At 43.2% G+C, this 16,417-nt stretch overlaps 1 protein-coding gene and 1 pseudogene across 1 annotated transcript; both read right to left on the minus strand.

Annotated features, from left to right (window-relative positions):
* Nucleotides 1-1,764: 1,764 nt before the first annotated feature.
* Nucleotides 1,765-2,730, minus strand: LOC112117412 (olfactory receptor 6N1-like). The gene has a single exon (XM_024215356.1). The coding sequence runs from the start codon at nt 2,728-2,730 to the stop codon at nt 1,765-1,767; it is 966 nt and encodes a 321-aa protein (XP_024071124.1).
* Nucleotides 2,731-12,648: 9,918 nt separating this feature from the next.
* LOC112117411 overlaps nt 12,649-16,417 on the minus strand; it is a 7,995-nt pseudogene continuing 4,226 nt past the window's right edge.

Below are 16,417 nucleotides of genomic sequence, written 5' to 3' on the forward strand. Positions count from 1 at the left end.
GTGGCTCTAAGCGGGGCATTGTGGATTATATAGTCATTTATTTCTAATTAACAAGCATAAAGATGGATTATGCGTAACATGCCAAGCCCGGGAAATGATAGAGCCAATCCTTCGGGAGTGTAAAGACTATACCAATGAAATGAGGTTTTCTATAGTAACTCAGTGACCTTAAAGTAACATTTTTTCTTTGCAACATCTATCAAGAATACAAGGGAAATGGGGCCCAATAAAATCAGCTCTTCTGCAATTCTTTAAGAATACCAGGAAGGGTGGGAGATTAAGTCATGAGCAAGATACAAAGTACAGTGCCTGGCAGTCACAGACTTGGGAAGCGAATCTGCTACGTCCCAAAACCTAAGCGTCCATGCAACAATGCGGATCCCTAGCTAGCTGCCACACCTGCCCTGCTTCTCTGTTCCTGAGCTCCCAGTACTTGGAATCCCAGCCCCAACCCTGATACCAGGTTGACCCTTGGCCTGATTCCTGATTCTGTCTCCGGCTCTGTCCCTTGGCTTGACTCTTGACCCTGATACTGACTCTGACCCGGGATTTCAATCTTCTGCTTCTAGTCCTGCCTACCTTCCAATGGAAATGCAGAGACTGAACCTACCATGACAGAAGCCCAGTGGCTCTCCAGGCTGAGATTCTCAGAGGGCGTTTATGGGAGTTCAGTGCCCTACTCCCATTCCTAAGGGATTTGGGTGCCTAACTACCATTAGGTCCCTTGGAAAATCTTTCCTGAAGTGCTGAAGCCTTCACATTCTCACCGGTACCCAGCTCCCCTCCTCCTGGAGCTGATGTGCTCCCAGTCACTGAGCCAGCACTGCCATGTCTGGCATCACAGGGTTCTGCTTGTTGGTAGGTGGTAGCCACTTCCTCTGGCCATAAGTCGCCTCACGCTCTGAGGAGAGAGCCCTGCATGGAGCAGAGCTGTCGAAGGCACCTGGGGCAGACAAGACACTGTTCCCTGAAAACGACCCCCTCAGGACATGCCCTTGTCGCAGTCAGTTTTGGGGACGCTCATTGTAACAGGTCCCCTCTCTTTAAACGGCTCTGTGCCGTTGGCAGCAGTAGAGCAGCTGGTGCCCTGCAGGACCACAGGCTGGGTCTTTCGTCGACCACTGTTTGACAGACCCGACCCCAGGAACAGCCTCAGTTCTGTGTGTCCTGGCAAACTCCCAGCTGGGTATGGACAGTCCTAGTGCCCCTGGCTTGTGAATCCACCTATTCGTTTGCCCAACCTTCCCGCCTCCCTCAGCTCGGTGAGCCTGGGGCTGCTGCTTTGCCGGAGTTGCGTAGCCCAGATAAGAGCTGTGAAGATGTTCCTGGGGAAGTGTCCAGAGGTCACCACTGGGGCCTGGCCGTTTGTGCCCAGCCTGTGTGCGAGCAAAGAAGGTGGTTGGTTTGCAGAGGGCTATCATGGCAATAAGCACAATTTCCGGGGTGGCAGATTTCCCAGGTTTACGTCCCCATCTATGCTGCACCAAGAGTTAGTATTTTTATTGTCCAGACATTTATTTTGGTCAAAAATGGCTTTTTTACGGATATAAAAAATTGGTTAAAATTGTATCTCCACTCCACCTGGTGCCCAGTTAAAAACTCCATGATGGGAACATGGTTACGGCCTCCTACCTCCCTGGTCCTTCCACTTAAATGGATAGCACCGAGTGAGATTTCTCAATGGAGGTTTTCAACTTAGTTTTATTGGAGGCTGATTGCTTAAATCACCCAGGCAGCTTGGAAAACCTCAGGCTAAGTTATTATCTAGGAGTCTCTGCCTATATTTGTGAAAATAACATATTTACTGACTGCTTTGCTCAAGGCTTCCTTGACCTCTCTGTTTCTCAGGCTGTAGATGAGGGGATTTACCAGGGGAGTCAGGACTGTGTAACAAAGAGAGAACACTTTGTTCAGGTCTCTCAGTGTATCGTGTTTCAGTAGCATGTACACAATGATTATGGTTCCATAGAAAATGGTCACCACAGTGAGGTGGGAGGAGCAGGTGGAAAAGGCCTTCTGCCTCCCCGTGGTGGAAGGGATTCTCAGGATGGTGGCGATAATGCAGATGTAGGACATCAGGGTTAGTAGGAATGGAGGCAGGGTGAATACACAGGCTAGTATGAAATCCAGCAATATGATCAAGTATGTGTCCCCGCAGGAGAGTTTTATCAATGGGGTGGATTCACAATAAAAATGGTCAATTTTATTTGGGCCACAGAATATTAACTGTGATATAAATAAGACAAAGATGGTAATAGCCAAAAAACCATTGAACCATGAACCAGCAACCAATTGGAGGCAAACCCTAGTATTCATCAGAGCTGAATAGTGCAGTGGTTTACATATCGCTAAATACCGATCATAAGACATCGCCGCTAGGAGATAACATTCCATACATGCCAGAGAACCAGAGAAATACAGTTGTGTAAGGCAGCCACTGACTGAGATGGTTCTGTCTCCAGTCAGGAAACTGGCTAGCACCCTGGGCAGGATGGTGGAGGTGTAGCAGGTCTCCAAGCAGGAGAAGCTCCCCAGGAAGATGTACATGGGGATGTGAAGGTGCTGATCAGCCACAACAAGCACCACAATGAGGATGTTTCCAGCCATGGTCGCAATGTAGATTACTAGGAAGAGCAGGAAGAGAAGAATGTGCAGGTCAGGGAGATCCCCAAATCCCAGGAGGGTGAATTCCGTGATGACTGTTTGATTTCTCCAGTCTGTGTCAGCCATGGGTTGAGTCTCTGGGAACAATTAATAAAAACTGCCATTGAATTGGAAGAACACAGAGTTAAGTTAACCATGTCTCGTGAATTAATTTCATAAATATTCAGAAAATCCCCTTCTGCTGGTTAGAGGCTGAAACGTTAAGGCTAAATGTAGACTTCAGAGCAAAGTGCCAGGAGTCTGTCTGAGAACAGAACACTGGTATCCATGCCAGAGTTTATGCTAGAGTTAGAGATGGGGGATTAGCGATGACAAAATGTAGTGTACAAATCCCAAATATGTTAATTCACAAGTGGAGGTGGCATAATGTATCAAGGGATGAATGGTTAGTTATTCTTGATATATGCCAGAGAGAATCTGGTGAATAAGATTTTAGTGTACAGTGCTGCTACACCTAATCCCAAATCATAGATGGATGAAACATTTACTAGGTGGAGGAATTTGAAGTGTCAGGGGGTGGGTGTTTAGTTATTTTAAGAATATTAGTCATTCATTTTTAAAGCACCCTTCTTTGGCCAAGTCGTCCTTTATCACAACACTGCAGATGAGTGACTCTACACCCCACCAGGGAGACATTCACTAAAGGAAGAGTGAAGGTTAATGCATTGTGTGAATGGTGCGGTAAGGTTAGGGAAACAGTCCCAAATATATCTGGTCAATGCTTTAAGACTACAGAGGACCATATTGGAAGACACAATAGAATATTGAAAGCTTTGATTGACAAAGCCAGTAAATTAGGATGGAGGGCATTAGTAGAGACACACCTTTGAAATAAAGAAAAAATGTACAGAAGCCAGACGTAATTGCTGTAGAAGACCAGTATAGTTACTGTAGTGGATGCCACAGTCCACCGGGAAGACAAGGCTGGTAGTTTGGAGGTAGCCCACAGGGATAAAGTGGAATACTACTCTGAACTGGAAGAGGAAATTAAGAAGATCTCTGGAGGCAAGGTCATACACTTCTCTGGGTTCATAATTGGGTCATGTGGTAAACAAAGCGAGGGTAGTGATGGGTTACCGAAGCCTGTGGGAATGGGAAAAAGCAAGCATTGTAAGGAAAATCATTGTAGGCTTGCATTGTATGCCACTGCTGATATGCCGGCCCTATTTAGTGATAAGTAGTGATCCCAGAAACCCATTCTGTGCATCCTACTATTCCTCATTATGTCTCTTTAGTTTCTCCATATCTTAAATTTTATGAGACGTTAGTTGTTTGTGCTATTGTTTCTAATGGCTACTATTTTACCTGTCCTTTGAAATATATAGATTGGTTTTAACATTTTAATAAATACATATTACCTAGGTTTAATAATCCATTTAAAATTATTTTTATCAGACTTGGATGCATAAGCACTGACTCCGTGGGTGCTCCAGGGCTGGAGCACCCACGGGGAAAAATTGGTGAGTGCTGAGCACCCACCAGCAGGTCTCTGCCCCCCCAGCTCACCTCCGCCTTCTCCTTTTCCCTTGAGCATGCTGCATGCCCACTTCCCCTCCCCCCTATTTCCCAGAGCTTGCACCGCAAAACAGTTGTTTTGTGCTGCAAGCACTGGGAGGGAGCAGGAAGGAGGAGGAACGTGGCGTGCTCGGGGAAGAGGCGGGGCGGGGATTTGGGGAAGGGGTCCAATAGGGGCAGGGAGGGGGCAGAGTTGGGGAGGGATCGGGGCGGAGGGGCGCGAGCACCCACTGGCGCCGGGGAAAGTTGGCGCCTATGCTTGGATGCGGACTGGTCGCAAACAGTAACCAGGAAAGGGCAGGTAGTCGCGCTGTTAGACCCTGTAATAGAGGTCTCCCTATGAGAGGGGGAGCAAGCAGATACCAGACACATATAATACTCTAAATATTGGTATATAATACTCTAAATGCTCTTTATTGATTACAAAACAATCCTTAGTCACTCCACATTCACACTCCAAACTTACTATACCAGCGTCCAAAGGTCAGATTTGTGTCTATGGCCAGTCAAGGTTCCTTCTGTTAGGATAAGATCACAAGATGTGGGGAGCCTGCGAAAACCACATCTATATCCACACGGGGCTCTGGATCAATAAAAGATTGATTTTTTTTCAGAAATCATAGGCACCCATTTATAGTCCATTCTGTCGCATCATTGGTTCTTTGCCTTTGTTTACTAGGCCTCCTACCCACACAATTTCAAAGCGACAATCCTGGGTGTGCTGCCATGACCCAAGGCGTGCCATTTCCTCCAATTCTTATAAAAATTTATATCAGTTCAGCTGGTGTTATTTCCTTTTCTGATGATTTTCCGTTTTTTTTTTGGGAGCAAAAATTTTGTGTTTTTTTTTTTTTTGCACATAGAGTTCTAATAGTCCTTGATCTTAAGTCCTTGCTTCGGTTGCTAACTTGCAACACACACATTCATGTCAAGCACGCGTCTATCATACTAGGCCTCAATGACCTATAACATATTAAATGGATATATGAATCATAATGTCTGTGTGTGTGTGTGTGTGTGTGTATGTATATTGTGTATGTGTGTATTTCCCAACACCTGCACAAATGTAGCCAAATGCCTCATCATCTAATTAGTGATGCGCATGAATGGGTGAATGAGATTCCCACTGTTCCTACGTACAATCTAGTGAAACCACAGCCAAGGGAATGGTCTTGGCAGAATCAGCAGGGAAAGTGCCTCACCAGGTAAATGAAAAAACTTATAACGGTAGTGGTATTTTATCGGCAGCCTGGATGCCTCCCACTTATTCTATATCTATCATGTCTCTTCAGTGTCACACTAGAATCAAGCTCAACAGGGTCTTCTTTCCCCACTGATTCTGCCAAGCCCACCGCATTGAATCAAATGCGTTTGCCAAATCAATGGGCACAACAGCAATTTCATCTCCATTCTGCTTAACTCCCTTAATCAAGTTGTCCAGAATGGATACGTTCTCTTCACATCCAGGAGCGGAGAGAAAACCTTTGTCTATGACACATCTTAACTGCACTAGTGAATCATTTAGCTAAAATATTATTATCTAATCCATACAAATCCTATAGTTAAAGATCTCCAAGAAGAGAGTTTAGCTAACTTTTCAGGATCCTGAACCTTTGGAATTAAAATAGTCCTGTTTTCCTTTAAAAATATCCTGGGATTTGCATATTTGAAAACCAAAGTTTTTTTTTTTTTTTTGTAATATGAGAATCCAAATGTAAAAGGCCCCATAAATCATTAACCATAACCCTATCAGGAGCCGAGGCACTAATTTTACAAATGGTTGCAAAGCCTCTCTAGCTTCATCAGTAAAGATCGGACTTATCAATAAATTATTGTCCCGTTTCTCTGCTGGACTGTCGGTGACTCTGTCAAGGCTGCTTAAGTGCCTAACACGTTTACACTCTGGGCAGTGGCTTGGTGCAATCTAAGCTGAGAACTCACAACCAATAAGGGGTTGTGCCCTGGGTTTTAACTGTCTGTCCTGAGGTTGGCAACCCCATTCCTGCACCAAGACTGGAAGCATCATACTCACTGCCCAGGGAAGTCATTGAGATGAAGGGCTTAACTAGATTCCAGAATAGATTAGATATTCCTGCTGGCCATATAAATACCCAGAGTTACCATGATTAATGGCAACAATAGTTTTGGAATGGATATTAAACCTCGTGTTCTGGGGGTTCAGCCAATGTCTAACTATTATAGACCAACATGGCGTGTGTGTGGGGGGGGAGATTACCCCACAACTGCTGCTGCAGTGTACTTAAATTTGCCTGTGAAACATCTAGTGCTGACGACTCTTGGAGAAAGACACTGGACAGGATTGCCCTTGGGTCTGATCTAGTCTGGCAATTACGGCATTACCATGTTCTCCTCAAGTGATAGAGAAACCCAACATTCCAATTTGTTCCAGAACCGACTATTTTGGTACTTCAGCCTCTGTCAGGCTGTTACCTGGAAAACGTTGACCTGGCTTAGGTGACTTTGTAACACTTTTTGGTGCAGATCAATACAAAGAAATCATTTAGGTTGTCAAATTATCTATGGGACCTAAACATTAATACTCTCCTGAATAGGAAAACAGGACACCCAGTTCCTAGGTGGCTTTGAAAATCTCAATCTTGACCCCTCTGCAATATCTATAACTTGCTACAATGAGGCTGCATGAAATATTCACAAAGCACCTTCATGCCTCAGTTCAGAAGGTGGTATAGAAATGCAGTCAGGAAGAGGGGGTTCACCTGTAACCAGAGGATGGCTGACGCTTCAAGCAATGAACTCTTCTTTCTCAGCGTTTGGCAGCCTGGTGTCTGTTTCCACCACGGAAGTTCTTGGATGTCATCATTCGATAGAAACTGGATCTTCTCAGCAAAGACATGTGCATCTACCTGAAGGGACAAACAGCTGCTGTCATCTATGTTAGAACATGCTCTTCCCCCTCTGTTTACACAGTCCAGAGGTCACCTCATATTTGTATCCTTCTCCACGGCAGGCTGCATCTCCCCTGATTCCACCTCCAAAGGGGCTGAGCCTAGGGAGTTAGTGCTGAGTTTTCTGTGCAGACAATACAAACAACTGTCCTGATGCAACCAGCCTCCCATGCCCAGAAGAATCATCTGTCTGCTCCCTGCTGTCTGAGGTCATTGCTGTGCATGGCTGAACTGTAACGCCGCACCCATAGAGTGCATGGCCCTACAGAGAGTGACTCTGCTCAGTAATCTTGGCTCATGTCAGGTGTCCGACTGCTGTCATTGGAACCACTACCAGGGTAACAATGGCTAAGTTGAATCAGGTCTGCTGCATTGGGCATTGAAGCCAAGCAGTTTCACAAACGCACTGGAAACTGAATGTAAAGTAAATTTCATCCATAGTTTGCAAACAAGAGATTTGGCTGGAAGGAAATCTCACACTCACACTCACCCCCAATGGAAATATATCTCCCAAGGAAATTTGTTGTTAATTACAAATATATCTTTAGCAATACTCTGACTCTTCCACTGAGCGGGGGCAGAACTCAACATTGTGTAGGTTGGTTTCTCACTGGAGGAGAATCCAGTGATGGGGAGTTTGGGTAATTTCCTAGTGAAGTTGTTTATTTTTACACTATATACACCAGTCCTGGAACAGAGGTGGCCACAAACAGGCTGGGAATCCTCCTCTCAGGAATCTCAGCCCATATGGCAGGAGCAGGACTAGGGTGCAAGGACCTTTCCCCACACAATACTTTCAGCCCAGGACACTAAGGATGAAAGCTGGGTCATCACCAGCTGGTGGGAGCTGGGCAAGGCAGGGTACTTCTGTGTGACCTCTCTGACGCGTGTCGCTGTGCTTCTCTCTCACGCTTTTGCACCATGAACTAACTGTTCATGTATTTTTGATGCAACAGCCCTCTGGGCTGTATCCTGATAGCTACTGAAATAGCTTCTCTATGGTTCCAGTGTTGTTCCTGGGACGTGCCCTGTGACTTGCCTGACCATTCTGTGTATTGGATTCTCATTTCTGAGAGATTCCTGCCTCTCCTGAAGGAGCAGAAAATAAATCATTTGAAACGGGAAAGGAAATGCCCCAGGATTGAGAATGCTGGACTACTAGGGTTATGCACAGGGCTGAATTTTTGGTGAAACCCTATTTTAAAGTAAACTTCTTAGGTGTTATGATCTTTGCTGTGGCCAATGTTCATCCCAAGCTTCATGAGGAGTTCTAAAATCTGTAACTGTAATAGTGCCAGAGAGATTGTAGGGATGGTAGTTGGAAAGGGTTTTTTATCAATGGGTCCTTTTATATTCAGCTCTTCTGAGCCCCTCCCTGGTTACAAAATGGAACCTGGACATCTAGAGGCCACCTGACTAATCTCCCCTATCCCTGGTCTTACTGACTCTAGATATGGCACAGGACGAAGTATTCAAACTGGCGTCCTAAGTGGAAATATTGGAGGTGGTGAAAAGCAGCTGTAAGTCACTGCTGCGGGTTTGTTCCAAGGTAACTAACCAGTGGGCACATCATGGTCATTACTACGCTGCAAGGCATCACAAGTTGGAATGTCATAGGTTGGATATTTACATGGATATCAGTCATGTCCAGAGTTCTTGTAATGAATGACAACCAGAATTCCGGACGGGATGTTAAACCTCCTGCTTCAGGGCTTAAACTAATCTCCAAGTGTTAGAGCTCAAGATGAGAGCTATATGGGGGGCAGGGCAGGTTATCCCACATCCACCTCCTGTGGGGTTCTTCCACCTTCCTCTTACACATCTGGGTCTGGCCACTGTCTGACAAGATACTGACCTAGATGAACCTAGTGTCTGATTCGGTCTGGCAATTCCTATGTTCCTATGGAAACCGAATAGGTAAATCTGGGGTCATTCTGCTCAAAGCATAGACCAGTATCTGAGTTCTGAAATACTTGAATTAGATAGTAGCAGAACAGGTCTAGCTCCATCCACTAGAGGGCAGTCCACTCCCACAGTTCCTTAAATTATTTTGATATTGTCTATAGATCCATTCTGTTTCTGCATTACACAATTCTCTATACACCTGCTTTCCAGAGGTTGGTATACATGTATCAAGTTCTTATTTCTTTTACCAAAGTTCTCATATGAACTCAAATAAAATTATTGTTTCAGCCTTTGGGTAACAAACCACTTTATTTTTATTTATTCATGTATTTATAGTTTGATTGCAAAATAGATTGGAAAAATTCCTAACACATTTTAGGGTTTGTTTTCATTTGTTTGTTTTTATCGTGATGGTGTTTGAACATTTTCATAAGGTTCCGACTTCAGTCTATTTCACAGCTGACTAATTTTGTGTCGCCAAAGCTTTTTTGTCCACATTGCACAATGTGACTTATTGGTTCCTTATAACACGAAGAAAAAATCCCACAGGGGAATATACTTCACATAGCAAAACATTAGTTTAAATTTTTCAGAGATACCTGTCCAAGGTGATGGTCTGTTATAAGGTACTGGCCTATGATGGGGTACCCGTCCAGTGTGAGATGAGTTCACCCCATCCTTCAAGCTGTCCTTTACCTCAAGGCAGTGAGACCTAAGGACTAGTTATCCTGATTCGCAGGGCAAGGAGGCCTAGTGGCTGGAGACAATAGGGATACCCTGGTTCGCAGGGCAATGAGGCCTAGTGGCTGGAGACAATAAGGCTACCCTGGTTCGCAGGGCAATAGGTCACAACCTGGGAGGTGGGTGGTGGCCAGAGTAGGGGGAGCTGGGCCCTGGCAGCAGCGAGTGAGTTCGTCACTGAGTCAGCGTGGATTCAGCTGCAACACGCTGACTACACTTGGGATTATGGCTACTCCCTCCCGTGGGCTGCTTCCTACCGTGACTTCTATGTCTGTGGTATAGGCGGCTTCGGGGTTACGGGGTTCCTCTGCCTGGGCTGTTCCCGGTGGCTCTGAAGTCCCGGGGGTGTCCACAGATATCAGGGCGTCTGCCAGGGTCTCAGTGCCTCTAGCTTCTGTAGTCAGGGGCTGCCACTGCTCTGAATCTGGAGCCTGTAACAGACATCCTTTCTCTCCGGTGGTCAGTCCAGACTGAGCTGAGCTGCTCACTCTTATACTGGTACTACACTTGGGGCATGCCCAGTAAGGATGTGGGGGCAGGGCTTCCTTAGCCCACAAGGAGGAGTTAACCTTTTCCTGTCCAGGGCAGGGTGAGTTCACCCCGTCACATGCCCCTATAATAAATAATAAAAACTCAATATCTGTTGCCATCTAGTGGGCATTTCAGAAAATAGTTGCCCATTTCTCCTGCTTAGAATATGCTGCCCTCTATTGGACATCTTGCCGCATCACTGACCTCTCCACATTACTTTGTCCTGTTCTGAAATCTATTGGTCAATATTCCTGACCCTTCCTCATTTCTTCCAGTCTTCTGCCTCATAGTGTTGATTACACAGCCTGACAGTCTACTGCCCTGTTTCTATCCTCTGCTCTCTTCTAGAGGTTATCTACAGTGGATGCTTTAGCTGCCTCTTTCCAATCCTTGATGCTCTTGTGTCCCCGTTGGTCATTATTCCATATAAAGGCCCATTTCTTATAGTGTTGGTATCCTAGGATTAACTAGACTGGCTGCCTCTGGTTCCCTTATTAATGCTACAACAGAATTCCTCAATATCTTCATTTAGAAATTGCTCTCTCACATTCCTCACTTTGTGGAGCAATGGAAAAATCTTTAGAAACAAAAGTTCTTTCGTCACCATTTACTCTGATGCCATCTAGTCTGTAGTGTTACCTCTTCCCACTTTCCTCTGATGGTCGTTTGGCAAGCAACCTGCACTGCAGAAGTTGCTATGTGCTGTATACACTGCATGTTGTTAAAACCATCTTGTATGCCTGCTCTCAGGTGTGATACCGTTGTGATCACTAAGGATGTACTACAGATTTATTTTGACAGTGGAAATAATGGTGATGGGCTGTCTACTATTGGTGTGTAAATTAAAGAGAAACTGTAAAAGGAGTTTTGGGTAAAGAAGGAATTTTGGGTTTTTTATCATTTGAAGTGTGGGAATGTTGCTAATAAAAGAACTAAAAATTGTTGCTTTCAAGGTTTGTTTGTTTTTTCCCTAGGGAGTATCTCACTCCCCCCCCCCGACTCCTCCAGCAGAGAAGAAATGACCCAGAAAGCTGATGTTACCAGCTGTGCTTAAATCTATGCCATTTCCAACCCAGTAGATTCCTTTGTGTTAACCAGACATTTGACACTTTGACTGTAGGATTAGATTTAATTTCTCCTACTACCAGGACATCCTGTCCAAATAAACCCAACCCCCTCACTACCTCTATCCCTTCCCCAGCCCCCCATGAATCCACAACCCTGCTGCACCAGCTCCCTGACCCCTTCTTTTCCTTCCCCACTCTGTCCCCAGCCCCCCTGGTTCCCCCACGCCCCACAGGGCCAGCTCACTGAACTACAATGGTGACCTCAGGTCCTCTTGTATCAACAAATCAGCACACCAGTAGCGTGCTCCGTGCAATTTGAAGTCGTGCTTCCTTAATGTGGCTGAGGTCACCATGGGAGTGTTGTGTTGGAGTGCAAGTGTGACAAAGCTGGGGTGTATATTGAACTTTAGTGTCAGTTGGAGATTGCCTGCAATGCTGGGGGTAAAACACATCACCCTACCGCGAGGCTTTTGCTGCTATGTGAATGTAGCTAGGGATGTCAGGGTGTGTGTGTGGGGGGGGTGCTTTTTCCCTTACCTTCTGATTTCCATGCTTTCAAGATATGGGATGGCAGGGGCGTGTCCTGATGCAACCTGTACACAATTTTTTTGTTTTATTCCATTCTATTCTTCCACCTATACCACACCCATCACCATGGTATATGACTAGGCTGGGCAGAATTACATTTTGATTTTTTTAAATAATTTCAATGGATAATATCAATGTTTGTATTTAAGCATTATATTTTTTATTTGTATTGATTTAAATTTTCACTCTTCACCAAAATTATGGGGTTTGTGTGTGTGAGAAAGAGTGTCAAACAATTACTTAATGACAGACACTGAGATTCATGAAATTAAAGCTTTGTAATCATTAAAACACAAATTGTCACCATTATATGTCAAAATACACAAAGTCAATATTCTTAAATCACATTCTAATATGTTCTCAAACAGCATTTTTCTTACTTTGCCAGTCTGTAAACTTTGTTGATGGAAATGTTTTTTTTTTTTGCCGGCTCATGTGTACAGTGAAATCGATGATCCCCCAAGCTTACTGAAAAAAAATCTAATCCTTCCGAGCTTTCATATGAGCAGCTTCTAGCAATACATGGGGCAATGTGACTAGTAAGTATGTGGTTCTTTGATTTTCTCTCCATCTCCTCAGGGAAAACACTTTTGTGCAGATAATATTTTTACTTATTTGTGTGTCTAGCTCATTTTAACCTAACCCTCCCTCCCCTAGTTAGGTAGAATTTTTTGAACTCTGGAAATTATTATATTTCCCAAGAGCTGTCCTCAGGCCTCCTTCACCTCTTTGTTTCTCAGGCTGTATATGAGAGGATTGGCCAGGGGAGTCAGGACGGTGTAGAAGACAGAGAACACTTTGCTTAGGTCTTTCAGCCTATTGGTTGTTGGAAACAGATAGACAACAATTATGGTCCCGTAGAAAAGTGTCACCATGATGAGGTGAGAGGAACAGGTGGAAAAGGCTTTTTTCCTCCCTGTGGTGGACGGGATGCTCAGAATGGTGGAGATGATATAAATGTAGGATGTCACAGTTAAGAGAAATGGGATCAGAGAGAAAATCACAGACAGCATAAAAGACAAAACTTTCATCAGTTGAATGTCACTGCACGTGAGCTTCATCATTGGGACAAAATCACAAAAGAAATGGTCAATTTCATTGGGGCCGCAGAAAATTAACTGACACATTGATGACGTTGATACGATACCAGAGAGGAAACCGCTTATCCAAGACCCTGCTGCTAGCCAGAGACAGGATCTGCCATTCATAAGGGCTGAATAGTGCAGGGGTTTACATATCGCTAAACACCGATCGTAAAACATTGCTGCTAGGAGAGAGCATTCTGAGCATGCCAGAAAAACAAAAAAATAATATTGTGTATAGCCAGCTGCCTGGGCAGGATGGTGGAGGTGTAGCAGGTCTCCAAGCAGGACAAGTTCCCCAGAAAGAAGTACATAGGGGTGTGCAGGTGCTGATCAGTCACAACTAGCGCAACCATGAGGATGTTCCCAGTCATGATCACAATGTAGATCACTAGAAACAGCAGGAAGAGAAGGAGCTGCAGCTTGGGGAGATCCCCAAACCCCAGGAAGATGAATTCTGTAACAAATGTTTGGTTTTCCTGTTCTGTGTTTGCCATTGAGTGTAGCTGCTGCAACAGAAAGAAACCCAAAATATAATTAGTGTTGAACTTTAATGAAGCATCATAAATTTAATTCCAAAATGGTTCAAACTCATGCTTTCCCCACTGGTCATTAACCCAACTGTGTCTAGAAGCTGAAGAGGAGGAGTTGGTTTTCATGCCATGAAGGCTAGTGACTCAAATGCAAAATTGATACATACACATGGAGCTCAGATGTAGCTTATACCATGTGGAAAGATAAAAATTTATTGGATTCCAAACCGGTCTTTGCCTAGATTGAAAATTTAAGTGGGTGAGTGGTAACCTAAGTTCATTTCAACTAGGGCTCTCAAGCGATTAAAAAAATTAATTGTGATTAATAGTGCAATTAAGCACATTGTTAAACAATAATAGAATACCATTTATTTAAATATTTTGGATGTTTTCCATATTTTCAAATATATTGATTTCAATGATAACACAGAATACAAAGTGTACAGTGCTTACTTTATATTTATTTTTTAGAAATATTTGCACTGTAAAAAACAAGAAATAGTATTTTTCAATTCACCTAACACAAGTACTGTAGTGCAATCTCTTTATCATGAAAGTTGAACTTAGAAATATAGAATTATGTACAAATATAACTGCATTCAAAAATAAAACAATGTAAAACTACAGAGCCTACAAGTCCACTCAGTCCTATTTCCTGTTCAGCCAATCGCTCAGACAAACAAGTTTGTTTCCATTTGCAGGAGATAATGCTGCCCACTTCTTATTCACAATGTCACCTGAAACTGAGAACAAGTGTTCACATGGCACTGTTGTAGCTGGTGTCACAAGATATTTACATGCCACATGCACTAAGGATTCATATGTCCTTTCATGTTTCAACCACCATTCCAGAGGACATACATTCATGCTGATGACGGGTTCTGCTCTATAAAAATCCATAGCAATGCAGACTGATGCTAGTTCATTTTCATCATCTGAGTCAAATGCCAGCAGCAGAAGGTTGATTTTCTTTTTTGGTGGTTCGGGTTCTGTAGTTTCTGCATCGGAGTGTTTCTCTTTTAGGACTTCTGAAAGCATGCTCCACACCTCATCCCTCTTAGATTTTAGAAGGCGCTTCAGATTCTTAAGCCTTGGCTTGAGTGCTGTAGCTATCTTTAGAAATTTCACATTGGTACTTTCTTTGCATTTTGTCAAATCTGCAGTGAAAGTGTTCTTAAAATGAACAACATGGGTTGGGTCATCATCTGAGACTACTATAAAATGAAATATATGGCAGAATATGGGTAAAATAGAGCCGGAGACACACAATTCTCCCCTAAGGAGTTCAGTCACAAATTTAATTAAAACATTCCTTTTTTAACGAGCATCATCAGCATGGAAGCATGTCCTTTGGAATGTTGGCCGAAGCATGAAGGGGCTATGAATGTTTAGCATATCTGGCATGTACCTTGCAATGCCAGCTCCAAAAGTCCCATGCGAATGCCCGTTCTCACTTTCTGGCATACATTGTAAATAAGAAGTGGGCAGCATTATCTCCCATAAATGTAAATAAACTTGTTTTTCTTAACGATTGGCTGAATGAGAAGTAGGACTGAGTGGACTTGTAGGTTCTTCAGTTTTGCATTGTTTTGTTTTTGAGTGCAGTTATGTAACAAAAATCTACATTTGTAAGTTGCACTTTCACAATGGAGATTGCACTACAGTACTTGTATGAGGTGAATTGAAAAATACTGTTTTATCATTTTTACAGTGCAAATATTTGTAATAAAAATAATATAATATTAAGTGAACAGTGTACACTTTACACTTTATATTCTCTGTTATAGTTGAAATCAATATATTTGAAAATGCAGAAAAACATTCAAAAATATTTAATACATTTCAATTGGTATTGTTTAACAATGCAATTAAAACTGCAATTAATTGTGATTAATTCTTTTGATTTAATCGCGTGGGTTAACTGTGATTAAACGACAGCCCTAATTTCAACCAATAAACACAGAAAATCTGCTTTTTAGTGAAAGATTTGAGAAGCTCAGTGAATTAGCATATGAAAGAAAGTACCTATAATGGGAGATGATTTCTGATGGCTGAAGGCTCTTTAATCTAGCAGAGAAAGGCAGGGCAAGATACAATGGTTGGAATCTAAAACTAAATTAATCAGGCTAGAAACAGGGTGTCTATGTAGCTGGGAGGGTCATTCGGTATTGGAAATCCAGGAACCCGGGAAGTGACATATGACTCAATAGGCTTCTCAAGTCTGTTCATTTCTACTGAGATGGGAGTTTATTTGTTTTTTAATTATATTTACATCATATAAGGAATAACATCTCAAGACAGAAAAGGCATTTTACATAACACCTAGGATGGGATTGTTTCCTGTTGCAAATATATTAGTGGTCTGTCCAGGTTAGCTTTAAATATGACAAGCAAGTGGCTTACACCTCTTCCCTTGGAGATTATTTCTCAGGTCAGTATTGTAGATCTCTGTTAGTTTTTTTCTGCCCTTTATTCCTAAAATTATGCTTTTTAGTCTGCTGGTTAATTCATCTTTGCATCCTGCCCAGGACTGTCCCTTACTCTGTGTTTGTAGTTTGCCCAACACAATGGTGCGGCTTTCTTGGTTGGCTTCTAGGCACTAATGTAATAGGAATAATAAGAAATGTGCACACTGCTATCAGGTCTCTTCTTGTCAACATTTGTTGAGAACCTGGGCTAGCTGAATCCTGCAGATATGGAAGGAGAGGCAATTTTGTTAGAAAATTCCATACAATAAAATCAATGTAAAAGACAACCTTCAAATCGCCACAAAGCTGCCACTGGTGTTGGTCATAGTTTATTCACCTCAAAAGTTGATTCATGTTGTCATAGGTTTCCTTCATATGGACTGCATGACCACTGGA

Source organism: Terrapene carolina, unplaced genomic scaffold (genome assembly GCF_002925995.2).
Source record: "Terrapene carolina triunguis isolate 2854851 unplaced genomic scaffold, T_m_triunguis-2.0 Scaffold233, whole genome shotgun sequence".
Classification (NCBI taxonomy): domain Eukaryota; kingdom Metazoa; phylum Chordata; order Testudines; family Emydidae; genus Terrapene; species Terrapene triunguis.